The 27415-nt window shown below is 46.6% G+C and overlaps 1 protein-coding gene across 9 annotated transcripts in view; it reads left to right on the top strand.

Moving 5' to 3' along the window:
* Window positions 1-27415, top strand: part of CEP112 (centrosomal protein 112) — a 303426-nt gene that overhangs the window by 139903 nt on the left and 136108 nt on the right. For all 9 annotated transcript variants that reach the window (XM_070480128.1, XM_070480127.1, XM_070480129.1 and 6 more), the window contains 2 exons: window positions 909-1016; window positions 11667-11849. In XM_070480128.1, the coding sequence (XP_070336229.1) occupies window positions 909-1016; window positions 11667-11849 (291 nt within the window). The remainder of the gene's footprint in view (window positions 1-908; window positions 1017-11666; window positions 11850-27415) is intronic.

The following is a 27415-nucleotide window of genomic DNA, read 5'->3' as shown; positions in this document are numbered from 1 at the left end:
TACTTCATCCGAATAATGTCTCATTGTATGAATATGCCACATTCTGTTCATTCATCAACTGATGGGTATTTGGGCTGTTTCCTCCTTTTTGGCAGTTAGGCCATGAACATTTGAATACAAGTTTTTAGTATGGATTATGTTTTTCATTTCTCACCTAGGAGTGGAATTCCTGGTTCATATGGAATCCATGTGGGTTCACTGTATCATCGCTATGGTTAATCTTTTGAGGAACTGTGAAATTGTCTTCCAAAATGGTTGCATCATTTCATATCCCCACCAGCGCTTGTGGGGGTCTGATTTCTCTGCATCTTCACCAACCCTTGTTATCGCCTGGCTTTTTGACTACAGCCATCCTGGTGGGCGTGAAGTGCAGGTTGCTGTTTTACCTGGCACTGCCTAATGACAGTGTGTGGAGCATTTTCTCAGGCGCCTGTTGGCCATCGGTGTATCTTCTTTGGAGGCATGTCTTCCAATCCCTTTGCCCAATATAAAATTGCATTAAATTGCCCATTTATAATTGAGTTGTAAGATTTCTTTATATATACTAGATGCAAGTCCCTTTTCAGATAGATGGTTTGTAAATATTTTCTTCCATTCAGCACACAGCAAGGCCTTAATAAAACCTTGTTGAGTAAGTATTTGGATGTTCAAAATTGTTTTTCTATCACAATGTTATTGTCACAGTAGAGTTTAGTCAACAATATACCAATGATAAGTTCTCTGATTTGAAACTATTAAAACCTATCAAGATAAGTGGACACATCTGTCACCACTTTATCATCTTTAAATTCAGCATTATGATCGGTGAGGTGTTGAAAATCCATCATTTTAATGAATGTGCAACTGACAAAAATATGCGATGCCATTTGCCACTTAAAATTTTGATGTTTGATTTTTAAACTTTGCAGATGGAAAAGGTGGAAGCAGACCTGACTCGGTCCAAGTCTCTCCGTGAGAAGCAGTCCAAGGAGTTCCTGTGGCAGCTGGATGACGTCAAGCAGAGATACGAGCAGCAGGTGCGTCTGCGCCGAGGCCCTGCACGCTCCCCTCGAGCACAGTGTCTGCATGGTGAAAATACTTAGGATAGACAAAGAGTGATTCCCTTTGTTAAATTAATGAATTATAACAAATAAAATAATTAGCATATAAATAAGTAGCGTAGATTATAAGAAAATCTTTAATGTCCCAATAAATAAACTGGCAAAGGAAAGAAACATATAAAGAAGTAAACTGAGTAAATGACCATGTAGAAATATCTTCAGCCTTGGTGTTAATAAAAATGTAAATTAAAGTGATGTACCATTTAAAGCTGGCAAAAGTTTAGTAAAATTGGCACTTTCATATATTGCTAGTGGCATTGTGTTAATGTAGCCAAAACAATTTTTGTAGCATCTACTAAGAGTCATGAAAAATGTTTACATTTTCTGGCCCAATTATCCTTAGCCTTGAAAATCAGACAGAAATATTCAAACAATGATGTTAATTATTTTTTAGATGGTTGATTCTTTTCTACATGCTCTACTTTCTACACTGATAGTCTTTTTAACGTGACAGTCCCTTTTTTTAGGGTAAAAATATATAAATTCCTTTGAAAGACCATTAAGCTTCAAAGGCTTTTCTCAGAGTGATAGATTTGAAGCTGTACCAGATTTTTGTCTTTTATAGTCTTGGTCAAAAATATTTAATAAGGAAAATTGATGAATTATTTAAAGGATTCATACTATTAATAGAAACCATACACTATTGCATCAGTCTTATTTCATTTTCATGAAAGAGAAATGATATCGATGTTTGACGAGTGTATAATAGGAGTTTTTGGAAAACCACTCGAAGATCTCTGAGGTCAGTGCAGATTTAGCCTGTTTCTCTTCTTCCTGCGTCGTGAGCCGATCATCAACACCCTCGCTGAGCGTGAAGCTTCCAGACGTCACTTAGGAAGCGGAAGCATGAGCTCGGGAGTGTTAGGAGAACATTCATTGGCCTGATAATGTACAAACTTTAAAAACCCCTTTTTAAGCAGAAAATTCCATCAGCCAGAATGGTAGTCCCCTGACCACTCCAAACTGCCGACGTTTTCACGCTGAAAGTGTACCATGAGGAAAGACAGGCACAGAGTCCTTTCCCTGAGGGGAAGCCTAGCGGACTCCCGTCTGTGAGCCGGTGGCCCTGGGGATGGGCAGGGGTGGGGGCGGGGCTTCGCTCAGCCGTGGGCGGGGCCCCCGGGGCGTGGGGTGGGGCCAGCTGTGGGTGTGTCTGCGGGGTGTGCGGGGGGCCGGCTCCGAGTGACCAGTCGCCGCGGCCTCTGCGGGGTGCGCGGGGGAGGCCGGCTCTGAGTGACCAGTCGCCACGGCCTCTGCGGGGCGCGCGGGAGGCCGGCTCCGAGTGACCAGAGTCGCCGCGGCCTCTGCGGGGCGAGCGGGGGAGGCCGGCTCTGAGTGACCAGTCGCCACGGCCTCTGCGGGGCGCGCGGGAGGCCGGCTCTGAGTGACCAGAGTCGCCGCGGCCTCTGCGGGGTGCGCGGGGGAGGCCGGCTCTGAGTGACCAGTCGCCACGGCCTCTGCGGGGCGCGCGGGAGGCCGGCTCTGAGTGACCAGAGTCGCCGCGGCCTCTGTGGGGCGCGCGGGGGGCCGGCTCTGAGTGACCAGAGTCGCCGCGGCCTCTGCGGGGTGCGCGGGGGAGGCCGGCTCTGAGTGACCAGAGTCGCCGCGGCCTCTGCGGGGCGCGCGGGGGGCCGGCTCTGAGTGACCAGAGTCGCCGCGGCCTCTGCGGGGCGCGCGGGGGAGGCCGGCTCTGAGTGACCAGAGTCGCCGCGGCCTCTGCGGGGCGCGCGGGGGGCCGGCTCTGAGTGACCAGAGTCGCCGCGGCCTCTGCGGGGCGCGCGGGGGGCCGACTCTGAGTGACCAGAGTCGCCGCGGCCTCTGCGGGGCGCGCGGGGGAGGCCGGCTCTGAGTGACCAGAGTCGCCGCGGCCTCTGCGGGGTGCGCGGGGGAGGCCGGCTCTGAGTGACCAGAGTCGCCGCGGCCTCTGCGGGGTGCGCGGGGGGCCGGCTCTGAGTGACCAGAGTCGCCGCGGCCTCTGCGGGGTGCGCGGGGGAGGCCGGCTCTGAGTGACCAGAGTCGCCGCGGCCTCTGCGGGGTGCGCGGGAGGCCGGCTCTGAGTGACCAGAGTCGCCGCGGCCTCTGTGGGGCGCGCGGGGGGCCGGCTCTGAGTGACCAGAGTCGCCGCGGCCTCTGCGGGGCGCGCGGGGAGGCCGGCTCTGAGTGACCAGAGTCGCCGCGGCCTCTGCGGGGCGCGGGGGAGGCCGGCTCTGAGTGACCAGAGTCACCACACGCAAGATTTCCAGGTGCATCGCAGGGCGATGAGGTGCACATAGTTACCACCTCAGACGCAGAGTTGTTAGCAACCGGGATCCGGAATCAGCTTCTGAAGATTTAAACTGCTGAAATTAGGATTGTTTACTGGGACTGAAGGTAAAATTCCGCTCTTCGTCTCAGACAGTCATTGGCAGAAAGTATGCGGCGGGGGCTGGGTGGGGTTGTCGAGGACTGAGTGACCAGGAAGAGAGGAAGAACCCGGAACAACGGGTCATGGCCGGTAAAAGGTAGTCTCCATGGATTGTCCACCTATCAGGTTGCGAGGAGTAGTTCTGTTCTGGTCACTGCGTTTTAAGCAGGAGGATAAAAAACGCAAATATGTTCAAAGGAGAGTTTCCAGAGCTAAGGACCTGTGGGGTTAGGTCAGAGGAGTGTTTCAAGGAGTAAGGATATTTGCCAAGAGAGGACGAGACTCCGGAGCATTGCATGTTATGTGTTTTTAAATTCCAGGTCTGTAATGGGGGGAAGTCTTACGGGTGGTCTGTGTGGTGAAAGTCACTCAGTCGTGTCCAACTCTGTGCGACCCCGTAGACTATAGAGTCCATGGAATTCTCCAGGCCAGAATACTGGAGTGGGTAGCTGTTCTCTTCTCCAGGGAATCTTCCCAACCCAGGATCGAACCCAGGATTCTTTACCAGCTGAGCCACCAGAGAAGCCCAATAGTAATTGTAATAGCCTGCAATCAGGATGACACACACCAGGCCAGCCCCATTTCTACCTGCTTTACAGACTTCAGCCCCTTCCCATCCTCACAGTCATGCTGAGAAGCAGGTCCATCATCTGTTTCTCCCAGTCGTGGAGACTGAGCTCATCTGGCCAGAGGGGCCACACAGTGAACAGGTGACGGGGTTGGACGTGAACTTGAGTTGTGCTCTTCATGTTCACAGGCCCCGGGGTGTCTGGGGACAGAAATTGAGCCTCTGGGTGAATGGTATTATGGGAACATTTTGAGTTGTCTCAAGGTCATTCTTTCCTAAAGGCTTATTCCAATGTGCAGTGGTTTGTCTGGTGAGAAAGTGAGTTTCCCTCCTGAGTGTGTGGAGGTGACTGTCCTGAGTGCTGGGGGCAGAGGGTCCCTTCCAGGTCCGACATCAGTGACCGTCTGCAGCTTCCATCAGACCCCAGCCCCTCTGTGTGGCTCTGGACAACTGCAGGCGGCTCCGAGTCCTTTACCTATACCCCTTTCTATACCCGCCTGCCTTCTCTGCCTGCCGTTGAAGTGCAAGGATGACAACTTTCCCTCATCTCGTCTTACTTTTCTGAAGAACCACAAGCCTTGAGTGTTGTGGGTGTAGGGTTTCACTCTGGAAGGAGATGTACATGCCACCAGTCCCAGCTTCTCAGGCCTGGGTAGGCGACCCCTGGGGTGCATGAGCGCTGGGGTGGAGGGGCTGACGCCTGCATCTTACAGTGTTGGACTCACTTGATTATTTGGTGGGAAAGCAAAGTGGTTTTACTATTGAGGTAAGGTTCATATTAAAACAAACAGAGACTTTTCCTGTTTTGTAAAATGCACAGTTCTCATGAATTTTGTAGGATAAAACAGGGCATTTCAAAGCAACTTGCAGTTTGCAGAGTCTGCTCCAGGCTGAGGCCTCAGATCCCGGGGGGATACTATTCATCTTCGCCGCTGTGAGGGATGCTTTGGTGGAAAAGTTTTAGAAGCACTTATCCGGTCTAATCCTCACATTTTATAATGAGGGAGCCCGCATCCAGAGGAAATGAATGACTGGTGCCTTCTGGGCCTCAATTTCCTTACTCGGTGCTACTCGCGAGCCCCTCCCATGTAGACAGCCCCTCCCACGTAGACAGCCTAGTGCCAGGAACTGTAATGAAGTGAAAAAAGCAGAGTGGTATTTTGAAGCATTTCAGCCCAAATGCAGGCATAAAGTGTGCAGATGTGGAGAGACAACATCAAACACATGGGATAAACACTCACACAAATATCCTGCGAAGCCCAAGCTTTCATCAAGATTTCCTGTTTCTTTCCTGTATGACCCGTTGGAACAGAGAGACCATTCTAATTGTCTTTTCACAAGCCTCACTCAAGTTGGAAACAAACAACAAAGCAGGCATGCTAGGATTTCCTGAACTGTGGAGATTTTTTTTTTTTTTTTTGCAATTCCAGCATTTCATTCTTTAATCTTATATTTTATATCTTCTCTTTTCCCTGCAAAGCCTTTAAAGGGAAATGTAGTTCAACAGATAAACAAGTGGCCAGATTCTCCAGGAAGAATAAATACTTACTGTTGAGGATGATTAGAAACACTGGCCAGCCCAGTCCTTACACGACACCACTGTTTGGAACAAAATGTTTTGGTAGCAAAGACAAGCCAGGAATTATACAAGATAAGAGTGCAACTGGGACATTTGAAGATCAGTTGAGATGTTTGAGAAACAGCATGCAGTTCCCAGTTTTTTCTCTGTAAATATTACCTAGATTTTTTAGGTGATATAACCTGAAAACATGGACCTGTTTTGAATCAGACTGTTAGTCTCCACTGGGAAAGGACACAGTGGAAAGTGAGGGTGTGAGACAGGGAAGGGGGCCCCACACAGCGAGGGGTGGCACCCATGGGTGGGGGCAGGGCTGGGCCTCAGCGTCGGGGGAAGGGGGCACCAGCACAGAGGTCTGCGATCTGCAGTTGGAAAGCAGGGGTGTTCTGACTGCTGAGGGCTTCCTCTGTGCGACAGGAGAGAAGACTGTTGACGCTGAAGGCATCACGTGGACAGGGGAGCCAAGGCGGGCTGGTGACAGCAGGGCTGCTCTGACAGCAGCTGCTCAGTGAAGTTTCTGTCGGGTGGTGAGGCCTCAGGTGAGGTTAGTGACCATGGATTTGCAGGTCTCCCTAAAAATTCTTTGAAATGGATTTCTGTGTGGTTTATTAATTTCTATGTCTAGTATGCCCCTGTTTTCCTGTCTTATTGCTCACCTTATCATACTCTCTTAACAAAGCCTTTCTTTCTTGGCTTTCCTTTTTTAAGTTTGTGATCATCTTTGAGCGTCATTATGATCACTGGACCCCTTGGTGGTGATGAAGACAAGTGCAGAGCCTGGTCTTTCAGACTCTTCCCTTCCATAGCCACCTGATCCAGGCATGCGGCTGCACTGCACAGCACAAACGGGTCCTCCAGGTACTTGGCGTCCTGGCGTTCAGGCTGTGAAGTGCTGGGAGCCCAGGCTCGCAGAACCACATTGGCAGTTGGTGAAAAGTACCTATAGCCCCACCTCTTCTTCCCTATTCCCCCACCTTTTCTTGGCGTGGAATTGTTATTGTCTAGGTTCATACAAATGGAACCTTTCCCTCGAGTGGGATTGAAGGGGGCAAAGATGAATGTGGTTTTTTTTCAGTGACTGTCACATGAAGATGATTTATTTTATGGATACCTCATCTTAAAAAGGGCTTCCCCGGTGGCACAGTGGCAGAGAACTCGCCTACCAATGCAAAAGACAAAGGAGACTCAAGTTTGATCCCTGGGTTGGGAAGATCCCCTGGAGGAAGAAATGGCAATCCACTCCAGTATTCTTGCCTGGGGAGTTCCATGGACAGAGGAGCCTGGTGGGCTACAGTCCGTGGGGTCACAAAGAGTCGAACACAACTGAAGCAACTGAGCACTTTCTGCACTTGGGTACAATAGAAAAACTATTCTATGATACTAGAAAAAATGTTTCCTAGGTAGTGAAACGGCTCAGCAGTGATCCCACTCTCCAGATTCCTTCAACGTCTAAGCTCAAATCCTGTCCTTCATCACCTAATTCACGTTTACTGAGCAGCCCCTCTTTGCAAACACTGCATGGTGCTTCGATGTGGCGGTGTTCACAGTGGCGTCTGCCATGGTGGTGGGGAGCCCACAGCCCCCCAGACTGAGGACGAAGTGTGAGGTGAGGCCGTGACCACTGCTTGGAGACGCAGCAGGACACTGCGTCTGAGTACAGGGCCCACTACGCAAGCGTGTCCTTTCATCTTTGATGTTAGATGGGCGAGGCTTTCGGATGAATGTGGAATGGTGCGTGAAGGAGAGAGGGGACTCGGGTTTTCCAGCTGAGCGACCAGGTGAACAAACGGCGGTGACAGACACTGACTCACAGAGAGGAACTGCCTGGACTGAGCTGGGGACGCAGCGACATTTAGACGTGGGGACCAGAGGGAGGAAGTGGCAAGAATGCCCGAGAGCAGCCCGCAGGGCGGTGGGTGGGTGCAGCATCCCATGCCGTGCGCAGCTGGGCCACAGGCAGGAGACGAGGACCTGAGTCCCCAGCCATGTAGGCGTCGCCAGACAGGAAGCTGGCTGGAGGCCGACAGCTGCCCGCTGCGGTGGCAGGAAGGTCTTCGGCCCCTTGATGAGTCCAGGCCAGTAGAACGGGGGCAGCAGCCCGCAACGCAGGGGACGGAACGGGAGCAGACCCTCTGCCATCCAGCATCAGGTGTGGTGGCGGCGGCGGAGGCGTGGGGGACGGCCGCCCTCCTGCTGCCAGCCCCGGCGGCGGCCGAGCCGGGTCAGGGGAGCGTTGTGCTCAGGACGCTCTCCAGGCTCCGGCTCTCACGTTTGCGTCCACTTGACCCGAGAGCGGAGACGGTTGTGCTGCAGGGCGGCTCTCCCCCGGGCTCCCAGCGGCAGCCCCTCCTCCTCCTCCTGGAGCCGGAGAACAGGGAGGGCCTTCCTTCCCACTCCTGCAGCTGCAGCTCATCGCACACCGAGGCAGCATGCGCTTGTGTCATCTGGTGACTTTGAGCTCATTTCAGCTAATATTTGTCATTCCTCCTTTTTTATATGTTGGGTGCATTCTGTCATGTCTATAACTTCCTTTTCTGGCTTTAGGATTTCTGACTTGAAGGTATATTACTGGGACAGTTGATCTTCTATGTATTGTGTACCGAGAAGTGATGACTTGCTCCATCCCATTTGTATTTTAAAATAAGATTAATTAACAGGTTAATAACGTAAGGTTACTAATAGGTCTTCAGGTAGTATTGGAGAAGAAAATGGCAACCCACTCCAGTATTCTTGCCCGGGAAACCCCATGGACAGAGGAGCCTGGCTGGCTGCAGTCCATGGGGTCACAGAGAGTTGGACATGAATGAGTGACTGAACAATAACAGGCAGCGTTTGCTCACACTGAGCTTGCTGTAGAACAGTTCTGAGAACTTAGGGTTCATATTCGAGACCCTCAGAGACTTGGCCGTCCAGCCCGCCCAGCCCGGTCTCTCAGGCGTGGCGTGTGCTCCTGCCCCAGGCACTTGTATGGAGCCTCTGGTGGAGGGAGGAGGCCGTGGTCAGACTGTGGCAGGATCCAGTCCGAGGGCGAGGTCCGTGCCTTCAGTGCCTCGGAATCCCGGCCGGAGTGTGCTGGGGTGCGTCATGGGTGGAGCACGACCCTTCTTGGTCTCTTGTTTGAAGATTCCTTGTGAGTCAACCTTGCAGTTTCTGTGCTACACAGCCGTTTCCTCTCCCAGACCCGGCCCCCGCTGCTGAGTCCAGGGTCACAAAGGACTGGCTACCAGATGACTCGCCAGTGTGCCTTCCTGCCCGGCCAGTTCCAGGCGCACTACTCTGAGCACTGAGGCCTTCAGCGATGGGCCTCCTCCCCCCAGAGCACTGACATGGAGACCTTGCTGAGACTTGTTCCCCCTGCGGATGTCAACTGCTGTCCCGTCCTCCACACAGTCCCTGCGTGCCACCTCCCAGTCACCGTGAGCTCCGTTACACACGACTGTGGTCAGTTAGACGTGTGCAGTGGCTCCAGGTGAAGGGACACGCTGCTTCAGCTCACTGTTGAGACGTGCCCACGTGCAAAGGACATGTATCTACACTTAGGGGCTGGGCTGAATTTTATCACAATCCACCTTGATGATGGCATTGGACATGGTTATGAATATTACCCTTAAGATGTTGCTGAAACACTAGGGTTTCTCTCCTGGACTCTACTGTTAATCTGGGGGGGACCCCCTTGCCTGAAATTGATGACAGTGAGGAAACCAAAGGGCTTGTGACATCTAGAAGTTGGTCAGGCAGCACTGGATCAGGCGGTCAGGACTGAGCTATTTCACTTGCAAAGGCTCTGTGCCCTTGAGACTTCACTAACCAGCCTCACCGAGCAGCAGGCCCTGACACAAGAGCAAACTGTTTGAATAGTTTAGTTTATGAACAGCTATCTTTAGGCTTCAGATGCCGTTCTCTCTTTCATCTGTGCCTGGTTTTGAAAATGAATGAACTGAAATGTGAACATGAGCAGGATCCCTGCCCGCCTGTTGGCGCGCCTCGGATAACGCGGCGTTTCTGTGCAGGGGCACCGGCCTCCGAGCCTGGAGTGCGGCTGCAGCGGTGCTGCTGACCTCTCGGCCAGCCCCGCTCTCGTGTCTTTTCTTGGGGGAGAACTTCTGTGGTTCTTCTGCCTCAATTGTGCGTCTGTCGGTTACTTTTCCTTAGAGTATCGTAAAATATTTTGCTTTCTATCATTTTTAAATCACACCCATTCTCTTCATTTTTTTTTGAGACTTTTGAGAATCAGATCTGAGTAGAACATTTTAGCTCCTTCTATTTCCTTGTTACATGTTTAAATCTTCTAAAATATATAATTTCATTATTATAATGCTTGATAGTATAATACTGAGCAGGAATAATAATGTGTCCAAGACTATTCTAAAAATATCCCAACTCAATAATTCATATACTTGGCTGCCTGAAAATGATGCAGTAATGTCAATAAAATTTTAAATTCTCTTTTTTGTTGGGATTAACATTGTAATTGTGTGACTCACAGAGTCAACCATGCACATTTATTTTAAATAATCATAGAAAACTGTTCCAGTTGGCATAGTATATAAGAAGAACACTTATATTTTTGTTTATTGCATATAATGGAATAATATGAAAGAAAAATCTGTCATTTTTAAAAGACATAAATTCGCAAGCATGCATCTGTGTTCTTAGATGCAAAATAAAAATTTCCATATTATTTTATATGCTATCCTATTCGATATGTATGTGTATTCGAGAATTAGGACACTTTCTTCTAAATAGTAGAAAAATGAATGAGTGGTCAGGAATTGATCGTTGATTTTCCCACTCTCAAAGAAAATCACAATAATCAAACCGTTTTGAAACGTACATTTAAAAGCACTTTTAATCTGCGTTTTGTTTCTTAATTTGCAATTAGAGGACAAGAGTGGTAAATCTCCAAAGAAAATAGCTCCTGAAGTGTGGTGCAGGCTGCACGCCTGGAGAAATGAATGCTATAGCTTTAAGATAAGGTAGTCTGGTGATTCAGTGCACGAAACTAGATCGATTTGGAGCAGGCTCCTACTGTTAGCTTTTTTGAAGATGGATTCTCACGCCGACTATAACGCCACATATTCTCGATAACAGCAGTTTTTCCCCCTGAAATCCACCAAAACTGAAGAAAAATCCAAGTGACTGTTCCGCGCAGCTGTGTGGCCTGGAGTTCACTGGGGAGGCTGGCGTCCTGCAGTCCCCATTCAGCACCTGCTTCAAAGGCAGCCTGGCCGGCTATAGTGTGCGGGCCAGGTAGGGTGCCATTGTGTGCGGCCCGGAGGATTAGTATCAAAGCTGCGGCGACCAGGCCCTCGGTCTCCGGCTGCCACTCAGTCTAGCGGGGCGCGGCTCAGACCGGCCAAGGTCACCGTCTCCAGCGTGGAGTGGACTGGGAAAGCACCCTGAGAATGGCGTGCTTTTTCTGAAATCATGGCGCGGGCTGGCGGCGCAGCAGGTGCCCCCTGGAGCACACCACATCTGTTTGTGTTGGTGTCCCGTGGCTGACAACGAGATAATAGAGCTTTGAGATTTATCATTTTATTTTAAGAAAGACAACTGTATGTACAATAATCCAGATGCGTACTTAGCTTCGATCTTTTATTTGAAAACCATAAAGAAAACAGACCGATTTAATTGCTGCTTTTTACGTGTATGTATTTAAGCAAAAAAGCAAAGCGTACTGACTATTAACCATTTACAACCGTTGCTGGTCAGTGATACCCAAATTCTTGGGGAGGAGATACCTAGCATTCGACATAATTTTTTTTTTTCAATATTCAGGCATTTGTGTCAACAGATTGCAGAAGGATTTACTGAATATTCCCAACTGTCTTAAATATTGGGAGATTTAGATAAAATCCACCCCCACACCCAATGAGAGTATTTTAAGGGTGAGGTAATGATGACGCAAAAAATAAAATTTTCAACTTGGGCAAATTAGAGAAAAATTAAGCTGTCCACGAGTTGTCATGACGACAAGGATGTTCTGTTGATGAACTGTCCTCATTGTCCAATCAGATAGTAGAGCTGAAGCTGGAGCATGAACAGGAGAAGACGCACCTATTACAGCAGCATAACGCGGAGAAGGAGAGCCTAGTCCGAGACCACGAACGGGAAGTCGGGGAGCTGGAGAATCAGCTCCGCGCTGCCAACATGGAGCACGAAAATCAAATCCAAGAGTCCAAGAAGCGAGACTCACAGGTAATTACCAATGATATTTGATAAAATGGGTATCCATGTTTAAACAGTCATCAGCGTTTCATGTTTTCTGATTATGCTTGTTGGTGCACGCTATTTGATCATTTGCAAAACTGACATATAAATGTGATTTTTTGTTGTTTTCTCCCTACCCCCCTTTTTGGGGGGATGAATAAGGCTTTAACTACAGAAACCACAGGTAGCCAGATTAAAAATCCCATGGCGCGCTATAACTTGGCCCCTTTTTTATAATCTTGTCTCAGTTCCTTTCATGATGGATTTTTTTTTAAGGTATCTGCCCCTTACCCCTCCCCTCAGCCTTAGCAAATCCCTAGGAAATGTTATCAGCCTCACTCCTTGCTTTTTGTTTTAATCTCTGTAGGTAATCAAGCAGCTGTTTTAATATTTGCTTTTCCTTTCTAGTGTTGCTTTTTTCCTTTAGACTCTATATTTGATTAGATTACTGAGATGATAATTGATAAAAATGCCTCCAGAGAAGGGCTGTTTCCCACCAGGTCTGTCGCTTTCTCCTACATGCGCATACACACGCCTCCCAGCCTCATCTCTGTAGTCCCTGTTGGAAGCCATTTGGCAGAATAACCCCCAGCTGTGGTAGCATTTGACTCTTCAAACTTATGGATGAAATGTGCACTGTCAGCATGGAAAATTATCTTTATAAATTTCAGATGAAAAAAAAATCTTATTGGGTGTGTTTCTTTGTGGTAGGACACACTCTTTAGGGTATATATAATCAAAGGCCTTTAGTGTGTCCTCTTGGGGAGGTCGCTGTGAAATTTCATTAAAGAAAAATTGAAGAGCAATTGGTAACAATAAAAAGATAATTTTCTCTTCTAACAAGACCATATCATCCACGAGGTCTAAATACCCCTTTCTCATTGAAATCTCACCATATCATACACACCCCTCACAAGCTTCTCCTCAAATACATTCCTCCCCAAATAATATAATTTTTAAGCAAACGAGATAGACCTATTTGTTATAAGATGTGTTTAAACAATTTTATAATTATCTGAATGTACAAATTCTACTGATTAAGTAAGGTGTTGGATCTTGAGTCAGGGCGGGAGGCGGGAGGCAAAGAATAGGAGTTGTTGGTCGCTTTCATTTGACCTTGAGTTGTCTTTTACTTTCGGATAACGATGGAGGCAATATGAATATACTCGGCACAGGCTTTTTTTTTTTTTTTTTTTGGTCAATAATATGGATTTCTAGGAAAATTAGGTGAATTTGTTTTGTGGGCTTTGTTAACTAGGAGGTAGTCATTGTAGCAGCCATGGGACCAGCGTAGGCAGGTGCTTCCTGTGAAACCAACGTGTGCTGTGTTTCTGCCACTGACTTCATTAGAGCCTTCATAAGATACATGCTGGTCTTTTGAGGGTCGGTCATGCAGTTTATTAAGAATGTTTTCACACTTACAGTCTCCTTCGAAGATGATGTGAAGCCTTACCATTGTCTCTTTGAGAAGGTATTTGATTTCTGAGCCAGGGTAGGGTCTGTTTGCATGGTAGAATAATTGATACACTAAAAAACATTAATTTATCCAACTTCTAACTATTTTCATGGTGTTGTAGAAAGCCGACACAAACAGGCCAAATTTAGAGGGAATCTTTGCGGTTTTGCATATGTCGCGTCTACCATGTGCAGGGTGCGGTTCATTCAGTGACAACAAAAGGGAGATTTTGGAATCGTCAGGTGCACAATTAAGCCGTGGGGAGAGCATAATAATGTCACCAATTGAATTTCTTCTAATTGAAGTGTTAATCTGACCTCCTCAAACACTGTAATATGTGACTATTTCTCACGTTTTCTGTCTTTCTTGGAATAATTGGAATTGCTGTCCAGGAATTCGAGGGAGCAATGGAAACTTAGGCTAAATGCATTCTGGATCAAAATGAAAAATGATTTTCTGCAGAAGCTATACTAAATTGTTTTCAGGGAACATATTTTCTAAAAAACTCTTGTCAATAAGCTATATTTTAAAAAATCTAATCACATATACCAAAATGCTAACAACTTGTATTCATTTTTGGCTATTTATTGGGGCTATTAATTCAGTTTCCTCAGGTAAGTCCTAAATTTTCCAACTATATCTTTTCATGATTGTGGTCTAAATAATCTAATGTATAATACCTTTTAGGTTCTGAATTACGTTTATAAATTTCAAAAAAAGCCCAAAGTGACATATGTTTTTAAGAAATAGCAGATGCCTTTTAAACATGGCCGCTTTGTGGTTTGATGCGGGAGCCGCAGGCCTGCTGTAGACGCCGGCGGTGCGGCGTTCTGTCTGAGGCCGGGGCGGCGCTGGATGCTCGGTCCAGCTCGGCAGCTGTGGAGGCCATTTTGTAAAAAGGACCAGTCGGAACCTTGACCGAGGGAGCTCCAGGGGATTATCTGTTTGGGGCGTGCGGCTTTGTCGGCTGCTTTTCATCAGTCAGATTCTTGAGTGCAGGCAATGTGCTAAAAAATCCACTCTTGGCTCCTTTTGACTATGTAATACATTGTGTACTAATAAGAAAACCAGTGTTACAAAGTACAGACATCTGCCTCGAGGTGAACCAAGACAACCGGGAGCTCCTTTCAGTGAAGGTGCTGTATAGTTATTGTAAGTGCGTCGTTATTCTAGCAATTTCTGTTTTATAGAGAAACAACAAGATACAGTAATACCATTAAGGACAGTTAACCATTTCTCATTTTATTTGGTGCATTGAGCTAATTAGTCTATGCATATATTTTTTATCATAATTCCTTGGTTTTCAGTGATGGGCTAGTTTCTGTTGCGATACTCACATTTGCTCAAATGCACATTACCTCCCCCTTCGTGTAGGATGTGCAGTCTGGCGTGTCCCCGAGGGGCATGAGTAGATGTCAGGGCGTATAGAAGTTCACACCCTCGTTAGCAAATATTTCTCACTTGCCAGATCCCACTTATTGAAGATCCTCTGGTGAGTGACTTGCTTGATTCCATCCTATTTTTTAATATAAAGGTGATACATAGTTTTGTTGCAATCATGTTAGGAAACCTTTGTCTGATGTGGTAGTCCTCATGTAATTCTTGTTTTGCTTTTGAACTGCAGTGTAGTAAAAGAATTTCTGCAGTTTGCCCCTTGAAATTGAGGAAAAGCAGGACATAGATTCCTTGATCCCTTGGTGTGCTTTTAGTACCCGGAACCACTCAAGGATTGCTTGATCTCTGAGGTTTGCTGCCTAAGTGAACGGTATACGTGAGCCCCACAGAGACCATCCCAGAGTGGCTTCGTGGTCCGCCCAGGGGCTGTCACCGTCTGGGGATGCTGAGGTGCAGACAGGAGAGGGGTGTGGGTGACACAGAGGCTGCTGGGTGCCACCACGTGTAGACTGCAGAGCAGTCATCATGAAACGGGTCTAGCCTGACGACCCTGGCATCCTGATGTCTTTCTCGACTCCTTGAACTGAAAACCGTGGTTGTAAGAGGAACAGTTTTGGGTAAAAGATGGAACATCTGGATTTTGCCGTATTGACTTAGTAAGCGGCTATGTGCTATTGCTGGTTCTAAAATGTGCGGGTTTTAGATCTCTTCTTTCTCTCCTGCGGATGGGGAATACATGTAAATCCATGGCTAATTCATTTCAATGTATAACAAAAACTACTGTAATTATGTAAAGTAATTAGCCTCCAACTAATAAAAATTAAAAAAAAAAAAAAACAGAAAAAAAAATAAAAAAAATAAACACACAAAAAAATAAAAAAATAAAAATAAAAAGTTCTCTGAAAAAGATATTTATAATAGACAATTTTAACAATTATATCTTAATAGTTCCTTGGTTTTCAGCGATGGGCTACTTTATGTCGTGATACTTACATTTGCTAAAATGCAGTCTTCCCCCCCTGTTTAAGATGTTCAGTCTGGTATGTCCCTGAGGGTGTAACATGTTAGAAAAAGAAAAGACCTTCAGATCAGTAGATGTCATTTATAAACGGGGTGCACATGTGCAGTGGATTCAGCGCGGGCTGTTATTCTTCAAAGATTACTCTAAGGGTGACTTTAACAGTGCGTGGTTTCTGAGCATTGTTGCTGCACCTGTATGGGGTCTCTGGGCTTTGAGGGGGCTGGCACTTTTTCTATTGAAAACATTTGATTTTAATTTCTTTGTATTCCAAGCACTTCTAAAAAGGATTTGAGGCAGCATTTTATGATAAACACATACTTATACAGGTGAAATATAGCTGAAAATAATAATTAAGCAATGAATGATATTAACCACATCAGAAAATCCATACTTTTAAAGAACATGCTCCAGCTAAGTACAAGTTTTAGCTCAGAGCTTGCCTGGAAGCTGAAGTGAAGAGTAAAACATGATGAATCATGCAAGCCTAAGGATCTAATGTAAGAGGTCATACCAGTTCATTATTTTTCTAGCTCTCAGTTCTGAGAGGAACTTAAGATACAGGGCTTAATATGAAAGGTACTGCTAGTGTAACTGATGATGCTCCGTAGGTGTTAAAACATTTGGGAAAAAAACCCAGTGGGAAAAACGTAATTAGCAGGTTTATTTTAATGTGCCAAATTTTCATTTTAGTTTATGGATAATGTCATTATCCTCAACAGCAAAAAACACAGCTGCTTTGAGAGATCCAATTTTGTAGATATTATGAATCATAAGAAAGCATATTCTAAGTCACAAGCTTAAAAATTTCTATACTGTCACGACATGACTATTCCAGAAACCCTTATAAAAGATCGCTAGGGTGCTAAAATTAGAAACTTGGCTGAAATTGAAAATTCTTTAAAAGTCAATGCCCTGTTAGTTTCCAGGTGTTGCTGTCTTCCTTACCTCTGATTCTCTTGTCCTCTGAATTGATACTGTGGAAAACTGTAATAAATAATAAATCAAATGGTAATTTGGTCCGGGAGCACAGGGTATTTGTACCTGCCCTAAAATGGTTCACTCCCTACCTGCATAACCAGAGTCGTGTTTCATCATCAGCATTTTTTCACTGATGTCACCTGCTTTGTTTCGGGGTAGTAGATATTTTTATCTCTTTGGGTCACGCTGGACTCTGGACTGGTTGCTTGGATGAACCGAATGACGTCAACCATCCCCCACTCCTGTGACAAGGCTGCTGCTGGTCGTGCTCCCCCGCTTCGGTGCTCCCCTCCTCTCCTCGGGGGTGTGCAGTCACCTCTAGGGGGCCCAGGGCTCAGCCTGCGCGCCCACACATGGTGCTGGCCCCTGATCCCCGCACCGCGTGTGTCGGGACGGGGCGGGGCACTCTGAGCTTCATCGCGCTCCACGTGTGCTCTGCTGCGGTGGACGGCGTGCTCAATGCCGGGCGTCAGAGGCGTTGGTGGGAAAACGTTTTTAACAATTCTCTTCATTTCGCAAAAAGAAAAGAAGATTTTTTTTAGTAGACTTGGGGTAAAACCACATGCTAAAATTTTCCATTTATTTTTTTTACATGAAGTTATACGGTATTATTGAAATGCTTTATTTAAGATAGCCGAGGAACTTTTGGTGCTTGTTTAAAATATAAATAGAGGTTTTCCCAACTAAACCATGTTTAAAAGCCTGTGGGGGATATATTCTTTTTCTGATGCCAAAAACTCAGGTTATTCAGAATTTTCCAAATAGGGCAAAGGTCCTTCTTATATTCGGAAACAGTTGCATTGATGCGAAGATCTCGTTTTATTAATGTCCAGTGGTGAGGAGCCTAAGAGTGCTGCCTGTGGACTAATAAGATCTTTGCACTAATGTATTATTGTGTATGTTACCATATGTAAGAATACTATTTCTTAGGTCTTTAATTAGGAGAAAATAGGGAAAGATGCCATTTCAAGTAAAGCTACATTTTTGGTAGATCACCAGCTTTCTTTTTCATAAGAATTCTAAAATTCTGTAATTATTTTCATCTTAAAGCACAAAAGTAGCATATATACCTATAATTAAACTATATAAATCATTCAACTTGGTTTTCATTATGGAGAAAATTATATTAAAAAACAAAGACAGGTTGAGACAAGGAAAGTGATTTCTCTAAGAATGATCCATTTATCATAGAATTACACAGTGTATCTTCAATCCTGTGCATATTTTTTAAAATGTGGCAGTTGCCATGGAAACCACATTCCATGGCATGTGGTCCACTGTTAGATAAAGAATATTCCTTTTCAAGACAAACCTTCCAAATAATAACATATAAACTATTCTCTTTGCATTAATGACTTTATATCATCAACAATGGTTGCTTTAAAAAAAAAATCTGTCCTTTGTTCTCATTATACTTACTGTATTTTTAAAGAAATATATAAATTGTTCCTGAAGAATAGTAATTAAATGCCAGAGATATTTACAATGGGAGATCTAAGGTGATCGCTCTGTGCTGGTGAAAATGGGTGGTTTCATGGGAGCACAGTCTGTACTCATGGTGTGTTCTGACAGACGGAATCTGAGGAGCACACTGAGTGTCTACATCTCAGATTAAGTCATCCGAAGAGATGGCCGCATCCAATTATTTTCATTTTATACGTAAAGAACCTGTGTGGTTCCAAGGTCGTTATCTTGCCTGAGGTCACAGAGTTAGCAAACCAGAACTTCTTGACCTTAATTCAGTGCTCTTTCTTCATCTCACAGCCTCTTCCGAGGTAGGTTTTAGATTTCTGGAGAGGCTTGGATGTGGAGAAAGGAAGAGTCATGTGACTCCACCGGGCGTGGCAGACACTGGGACCTTTGTTTCCTACCGCATCTCCATTTGCATGTCTCTCAGTGATTTGCTGCACTTGACCGGCTGCAGAGTTGTAACTAGTCCGCATACCTCGTAGAACAACACTGAATCTTTATGCTTGTGCGTTTTAAAAACAGCAGCCTTATCAACAAATACCCATTGTGTGCTTCCTGTGCGCCAAGCTCCCTCCTTGGTCCTTTCCGCTGCTTTATCTCATTCAGCCCTCCAGCCTGCCACGAGGGTTAGATTTCCTACTTGGAAGTGGCTTTGACCATCTCACCTGGGTCAGAAAATGTGTTTCCCTTTCCTGATGAGGGCAGACTCAAGGCACAGCGAGTCGCCCAAGCCACCAGGCCTGGTGGTGTCGCTGGGCTCACAGCCAGGGCCCCTGCCCGCTCACTGCTGTGGAGGAGCTCGCTGTCTCTGAACTCCATTTATCCTGCTTACCTTCCACTGTGTTTTCAATTTTGGGTCGTTAGTACGTTGCAGGATTTAAAGCACTGATTACCCTTGACTCAGGCTATGTAAATCCAAGTCGGGTCTTAGCCAGTGGTTTCAGTGTTTCTCCAAAGTCACAGCCATGGCCATGTCTCTCGTCAGAGACAAGTACAACTCTGAAGAGATGTGCACTTCTTAGCATTTTATTTGGAATAGAAATCCTTCCCACAAATTTTAGAACTTGTAGGATGGAAAAATGAGTATGTTTTTGAAATGGGTTCACTTTTGGTTTCCACATTATTACTGCAATAAGAAGGTATGTCCAGTGTAAGAATCCAGTAGGCTTGCATCTCAGTGGGATTTACCAATCCTTATAAGAAGTTGCCTAGGAGTTTGCATCTAATTCTGGCGAAATGCGGTTGGTTGTGAATGGTTTATTATAGATAAATGTCTGTTATCTGCACATACTAATTTGAAATACCAGATATGATTCATACCTTTCAGTAGAGTGGCTTTTTAAATCTCAAAGCCTTCAATGTTAGCATTTTTTCCATAAAGGAACCCATGTAAGGATCCTATTACATGGCAGCAGCTAGTCAAAGCCTTCTAAGAAATGAGGTCGAGGTGGTTTAGGAAGTTCAGATCTGGAGACTTTCCTGATAGAAATACAAGGAGCAATTAGAAAGTGTGTTTTGTTTAGAATCTTCAAAAGCAATTTATGTCGATGCAGTTTGAGCTGAATTCTAGAGTAACTTTGGTCAAAATGAAAAGTTTTCAGAATTTTTGTTTTTGTTTTTAAACACATACTCCAGCGATAAAGGCTATTCCACATTGGGAAATTCGTTCCCGTTGGGTTATTTTTAGCGCACTGCCCTTCCCTCTGCTCACCTCCGTGTGAGTGAAATCACTGCGGGACAGTGGGTGAGTCGCTCCGCTTCCTTGAGATCTCAGAAAAGCCATTCTTTGGTTTCTGGCCCAGTTCTCTAAGAGACATCCCTGATGTCTTCGCTGGTATATTTGAAGTAATTTTTTGTGATGGAGAGGTTGAAGGCGGAGTGCAGGAAATGACTGACTAAATGGTGATGTCATCACACGTTCAAAGAGCTGCAGACTGAAGCTCATTGCACCGTCGCTGTGTCCCCGGTCAGGACTGATTGGAACAGCACATGGTCGCATGACGCAGAGGCTATTTAACGCCTGAGCATTTTCCCTGAGAAAAAGAACAGATATTTCTGCTGGGGAGACCGTACACTCCTGTTTGAGGAGGCAAGCATTACATGAAAATAATAGCCTATTTTCAAATTTCTTTAGTATTTATGGAAAGGAAACCTTTGAAAAATATTGTCATTAGAAGGAAACCTTAGGATAATAAAAAGTGGTTTCATTGAGACCTAACTGGTGGATTAATGTGGAACTTGATACAATATTTTTCCATCGAAACAAGTATTAAAATTTAGTGAAAATTATTTTTCGTCACTTGTTCTAGCAATTATTTTAAGCTGTTACCTGACCTCTCGAGTACTTTTGGGTATTTGTGTCCTAAGAAGTTGGGGAAAGACCCCAGGAAATCATAAAGAAACAGTACACAGACCTGCAGGGTTTGAAAATGTGTGTTATTTTTCTCTTTCATTTGGATTTGTTTTTCCTTGGGTGTGAAGTCAAAGCCTGAAGGTAATATTTGAGAATGAGTTGATGGTGTCCTCAGAGAATGCAGTCTGCTGAAGTATGTGGCCTGGACCTGGGGTCTCTTTCCTTGTTAGTGGGGGCAGCTGCTGCAGTGGTTTCAGGGCATGTGTGTGTGTGTGTCCCACTGACATTACTCTGTGGCACAGAGAAGCTGTCAGTGAACACGGACAGTGGTCCAGCCAGGCCTAGCATCTTAAAACAAGGCAATTTTCCAGTAAGGACTTAAAAGTTGTAGGTCTCATAAAGGTTAAAATTAAACTGATGATTCATTCATCTTAAGCTTACTCCATAAGTCAGTATTTATTAATGAAGCAAACCCCAGACCCCTAGGGTCAAGTGGGACCTTATTTACTTTGTTATTTGCAAAGATGTCATTTAACACACAGAACGCATATGTTCACCAAATGCTTCCTGATTTTTGTCATGTAAACGTTGTTTTCCCTTTTGGGGCACATTTCACAACAGATCAAGATAAAGTGACACTGGTGTGTGCACAGGGTAAAGGAAGCTTGGGGGTGGAAAACATCAGTTCTTCGTTTACTCAGAAATTACTGCCAAAGCTGGTGTTAGAGAAAAGGCCCGAGCTCCAGGGGTGTGGCGTGTCCCGGCCCCTTGAAGCCAGTCGTGCTGGTTCAGGCTTTGAGAAGTGAGGGGATGGGCTCAGGCACGTTCACCTCTCCATCCCCTTCAGTGACGTGCAGCAGACATCGTAGTCTAGTGCCATCACGTTGGTGCTCCTTAGAAGAACACACAAGCAAACGTGAAACAGCCAGCCAGTGGGGATTCTCTGTGGGACTCGGGGAGCGCAAGCTGGCGCCCTGTCGCCGTGGAGGGGGCAGGATGGGCTGGGAGGTGGGAAGGACGCTCCGCAGGAGGGCACATGTGTATGAGCGTGCTCAGTCGCTCCGTCGTGTCCGACTCTCTGCAACCCCGTGGACTGGAGCGTGCCAGGCTCCTCTGTCCATGGGCTTCTCCAGCTAAGAGTACTGGAGTGGGTTGCCATGCCCTCTTCCAGGGCATCTTCCCAAGCCAGGGATGGAACCCAGGTCTCCTGCATTGCAGGCAGATTCTTTACCAGCTGAGCCCCCAGGGAAGCCGGGACACGTGTGTCCCTGTGGCTGATTCATGTTGATGTATGGCAGAAACCAGCAGAGTGTTGTAAAGCAATTATCCTTCAACTAAAAATAAATAAATTAGGAAAAAAGTCACTTCAGAAACAGGAATAGTGGAGTAAATCTTCTCATGAAAATCATTATTGTTGACTATCCTGATTGCTTTTTGAAATCTCATTTTTCCATGTTGATACTGACAAAATGGAACCCTCTGACTTGAACACTTGTAATTGTGACACTTGGATATTATATAAATCAAATTAACTTCCACATATGTTTTCCTGTCTGTCAAAATTAGGCAGAATTAAGTATATGGAATTTCCTTATGACTTCACCTTGACTCATTTCCTATGGAAAGGCCTTTTGAGTGCAGTTCTGTGCAGGCCTCGGGGATGGGGTGGACACTTGAGGAGGGCTTGCCACATGAACGTTACCCGTTTATGTTGTGATCGGAAGACAAGCGCATCTACCACGTGGTTGGAAGACCAGCGGACGTTTTTGGGCAGTAGGTGACGTGATCTGACCCCTGCTTCTAAAAGGCCACTGCGGCTGCTGTGGAGAGTCCTGCGTGTCTGTGCCACATGTACTTGAGTCAGGAGGACGTGCTGGCGGGTACGCTGTGGGGGTGAGGGAAAGAGGGCTTCTTCAGGGCTTGGGTTCGAGTAGCTAACTAGATGCAACGAGATGGTCAGATAGCATCACCAACTCAGTGGACATTAACTGAGCAAATTCTGGGAGATAGTGAAAGACAGGGAGGCCTGGCGTGCTGCAGTTCATGGGGTCACAAACAGTCGGACGCGGCTGAGTGACTGAACAGCGCAGCTGATTAAATGCGGCGTCGACCACGAGGACCGTGAGGAGCTGTGTCATTGCCAGGCCAGGGTTGAGCTGCACCTTCAGTGTCCAGACGGAGAGGCGGCAGACAAGCTGGAAGTGCAGGTGGAGACTCCAGAAACAGATTCAGACGTCATGGGCATATGAGTAACAAATAAAGCACGGGCCCGGATGCAGCAGTCAGGTTCTTCCTGGACATGCATCAAAGATGCTGGTCGTGGCAGTCTAGCCCGCCCACTGGTGTGTGAGCCTGAGTTGCCGACTTTGCCTCTCTGCTGGTCACACCCCGTGTCTGGAACCCCACGCGGTCAGTCATATCACCTGCGAGCCCCTGCCGCATGTCGGCCCTGCGGTGGACGGGGCATGTTGACCACAGTGCGCCCTGCTCACTGTCTGTGGACAGACAGGGCCGTGTGCATACTCATGACGGGGTGGGGAGCCCAGAGAGGATCCCAGGACAGAGGGGCTGCTGAGGACAGGGCCTGGCTGTGTGGGACAGAGATGGGAACGCCCATCGCCAGGACAGTGCCTGGCCCGCAGTCTCCACGAGGGCACCTTCTGCCGATGACACCGCTATTGGTGGTGAGCTAATTGGGTCCCTCCGGGCCCTTGGCTGCCCCTCTCTGGGGGAGGTGAGCCTTACCCTCCTGGCTCCTTCCTGCTCTCTGGAAACCTTGCCAACCCGCCTGCCATGCCCGTCGTGTGTTCGAGGAACTACTAACAATACCAGCGTGGAAACAGGTGGACAGACCTCAGGGCCACCTCGAGCAGGCCAGAGAAGTACAGTGAAGTGACAGAGGCACCCTGACTCCGTGTCAGGGAGACAGAGCCTGGAGTGTGCAGACACGGCGTCTGGGGGTGATCTGAAAGGTCACATTCAGGGAGACGGCCTGTGCACTGAGCGTTTTTACTGAATAGAGATTCACTCTGCAGATTAGAACAGGAAAACCGTCGAACAGAAGGCGTGGTGTGGTCAGTGCCTGGAAATGCTTTGTACCGTACGGAGCAGTCTGAGCAGGCCTCCCTGCACCCTGGTCCCTGCTGGGGTTCATGCTGTCCGTGTCTCCCATTTCTTTACCCCAGCGGGTCCCTGATGATCCACGCCGCGGGCCGGGTCAGGAGGCTGTGCATGCCTGAAGGTGAGGGAAACCTCCAGAAAAAGGGAGATCTGGGCAGCAGGAGGGGAGGGGACGGTCAGCCTCGTCCTGTCACGAGGTCATTCCTAGTCACATAGCTCTCCTCAACGTGGAGTCCATCACGCAGAGGAAGGGGGCGATCTAACGGTGGGGAGCGTGGACAGCAGACCTGGGAGGAACGGGCACAGGACGAGCATGTCCTGCTGGGACATCGCTGGGCTGGGGGCCGGGGAGGGGGGAACAGCGCAGGGCCTATGACGGGGGCGGTTGGGGGGAGCTACACCTGTGCTGGGTCCTCCTCGGTAGGGGGCCGGACACCCGGCATCTGGAGCCCTGGGAGAGGAAGCCGCCTCTCGCCGGGACGCACCTGTCCTCGTGGGGACCCAGGGCCCCTGCCTGCAAGGGCCGCGCACGGGCCGGGGTGCCGCTCAGTCCTCCTGCCTGCGCCCCTGGCCCTGGTGCCTCAGCTTCCGAGCTTACGCTTGCAGGACAGGGCTGAGGCCTGCTTCTGGGACAGAAGGGTGTGTGCTTGGGGCCTGCAGATGAGCTCCACAGACATGTCTCTCTAGAAAGAAGCATTTTCAACTGGACAGAACCTAGTTTTATGTTTTCGTGTGTCTCATTATTTTGAGAAAGAGCGTTGAGTAGAGTGTTATGCGCCTCAGACGCTTTCTGGAGGATGCAGGTACTTTGTCCGTTTTTACAGAAAGGACAGGCCACACAGTGCGGGGCGTCATTGGAGGGCTGGTGCTTGCACCCAGACCGTTTGACTTCAAAGCCCGTGAGCTCTCATGGCCCTGCACCTGGTCCTGAGAGCAATCACGGGCGAGCCCGCTGGCGGGAAAGCCTTCATCCCGCTGCTGTTCACCAGTGACGTGTGCTCAGCCTCCTTGAGCACCATGAGGCCATTTCATAGGACAAATCAGACTGACGTGTCGGAACCATCAGGAACCCCCGTGGCAGCCTCCCCAGCGTTTTCCATGCAGCGTTCAAGCCCCTTTTCAGCGGCATTAACATCATACTGTAGTTACGGCTGCAGTTTTTCCCCCTAAGCAACTCTTTCTCTTCTGAAACCCTGTGGCAGCCCGTGGTTGTTTAGATTTGAGTGTAGGAATGTTTTTAAACATTAATTTGGTTTGACATGACTTGGTGCACAAATTAATTATTCAAGCACATATTGTTCCATGTACATGAAAAGAATGGAACTGTAGTGAATCGGGTTCTGACGACCACATGTGCATCGCAACGTTACCAGCAACAGACTATTAAGAGAACAAAAGCTGGCAACATGTCCTAGCTCTGGATTTGGCCAGTCCCACAAAATTAGCATAAATATGTGAAGCGATCGGAACAGTTTGGGGCTTCCTAGGATAGGGCCCTCTTCTTATCTAGTTCTGAAAGAATGTGGGATAAACGATTCATTTAGCCGAGGATAAAAATATGTCTGCTATGCAGTTATAATCGTGTGTCATTAATCAGAAAATACTGCAGAAACTCTGACAAATTAAAAACACAAGGATGTGTCTGCAAGGGCTTTTTCAGCCCTTACCAAGCTGCCTCACCTCTCAGGCAGGCTTTCATGGCAACTGCTTGCTCAGTGTACAGACATCTTCAAAGGCTCTGACATCTGTCGGCCTTTGAACTACCATTAAAAAATATTATCCCATTTCCATTCTTTTATGCCCATTTTTTTAATTATAGCCCTTCTTTCAAGTTGGGAACATGGTTGGTTTAAATGAGGCTGTCCTTTCGTTTTCAGCCACCCAGCTGCGGTTTGAATAAATTGATGTAGAATCAAAGGCGGGACTTTAAAGGAAAAAGGTTTGATGGACTTGGACTCCGAACCAGATGAGGTTTTATGATGAAAAGAGTTTAATCCCAGCACAGGCATTGCGTCTATCAGTTGAGCAGAACAAAGCAATTCATATATATAGGTTCACGCGAAATGATCTATTTTTTTTTTTAACGCACAGATCTCTTCAGGACTTGCAAATGTGGCATTAGCTAATATTCAGAGAGCTGGTTTCCTTTCATCCACAGAAGCTTGTGATTACGGTACAGCTCTCGAATTGGAAACGAGAGCCGCGACACAGATTTGAGGCTGCGCCGTCTGATTTGTATTCAGTGTAGATGTCACTGCGGGACAGGCTCGTGGGGGCCCAGCCAGTTCAGCACACAGAAAAACAGCCTCATCATCTGGGTCCTCAGTCATGAACATCACCAGTTAATTAAGACAGCAGCCTCATGACTGTCAGCGAGATGTTTGGCTGATTGGTATCGCTTAAGATTTGGCGAGAAGGATTGAAGAAGCAGCCTATCTTTCGCTCCGTGTTCTTCTCACAGGTTAATGTGCACAAGTGCATTGCAGGGGAGTGAATTAGGCGTTTAACTCAATTCACTTCATTAGAGAAGGAAAACAACATAATGCGCAACAGTGACTTAATTTGCATTCAAATATTTCCCCTCATCCAATTATTGATCTAAAAAAAAAAAATCCTTTCTGAAAGCAGATTTCAACATTGCCTTTGCTCAGTAAGCTCCTGAACGATAAATGTTATCTTGAGCCAAGTCATTGAGTAACCAGCTAAGTAGTTTAGGATAATTACAAACCTAGAACATAGATCTAAGTCCACTTCAAAGTAAGAAGTGATTAAAAAAATTTTTTCTAATAATAATTCAGGGTAAATTTTACTTTTAATCCATTAGAAAGACTTCTTAAGATCATGTGCACCTGTTTTACACTGTTGCTCAGTCGCTCAGTCGTGACTCTTTGCTGTGCCGTGGACTGCAGCACAGCAGGCTTCCCTGTCCTTCACCACCTCCTGGATCCTGCAGTTTGCTCAGGCTCACGTCCATTGAGTCAGTGATGCCATCCAACCATCTTATCCTCTGTCACCCTCTTCTCCTCCTGCCTTCAATCTTTCCCAGCATCGGGGTCTTTTCCAGTGAGTCAACTCTTTGTATCAGGTGACCAAAGTACTGGAGCTTCAGCTTCAGTATCAGTCCTTCCAGTGAATATTCAGGGTTTATTTCCTTTAGGATTGACTGGCTTACATTAGAAATGTGCTGTTTCTCAGAGTAAAAAAAAAATGGTTCTTCCATTTACTTAAAAGGTTTGGTAGCATTTACTTGTACAGGTTTGATCATTCTGCACCGATTATTTTTCATTGTCTTCAAATATAATTTCTATTTTAAATTACAAATTAATATCCAAACCATAGTTTGAAGAAATTCTGAACTTGTGTAGCTTTACTTTAGCAAAGCAGATGCTGGCTAGTGTAATAGTGCTTTAATTCCTCTTTTTGTGCAGTCCCTGGTGTCTACCTCATAGTCGAGAATGTTTCATGTTCTTGTTCTGCCTCCCCTTTCCTTTGAGGAAGACGTGGATTGGTGCACTTTGATACTGAATTTACCAGGAACTACCCTTTGCCCCGCCCTATATTTCTGAAGATTTATAAGTTTACTGGGTTACTTGGAATACGTTGGATTTGTCTTAGTATAATCATCATTGTTTTTCACTCTGCAGCCCTGTTTAGCTTCCTACCTTTTCATCATGTGATGGCCAGCCAGTCTTCCAGTGCTTGTAACCATGTATTAATAGTTTTTGTCTCTATACACATTCCTTTCGCTCCATCCTACTGAA

Source organism: Odocoileus virginianus, chromosome 17 (assembly GCF_023699985.2).
Source record: "Odocoileus virginianus isolate 20LAN1187 ecotype Illinois chromosome 17, Ovbor_1.2, whole genome shotgun sequence".
Taxonomy (NCBI): domain Eukaryota; kingdom Metazoa; phylum Chordata; class Mammalia; order Artiodactyla; family Cervidae; genus Odocoileus; species Odocoileus virginianus.
Note: the sequence above shows the minus strand (reverse complement) of the source record. Positions and strands in the feature narration are given on the sequence as shown.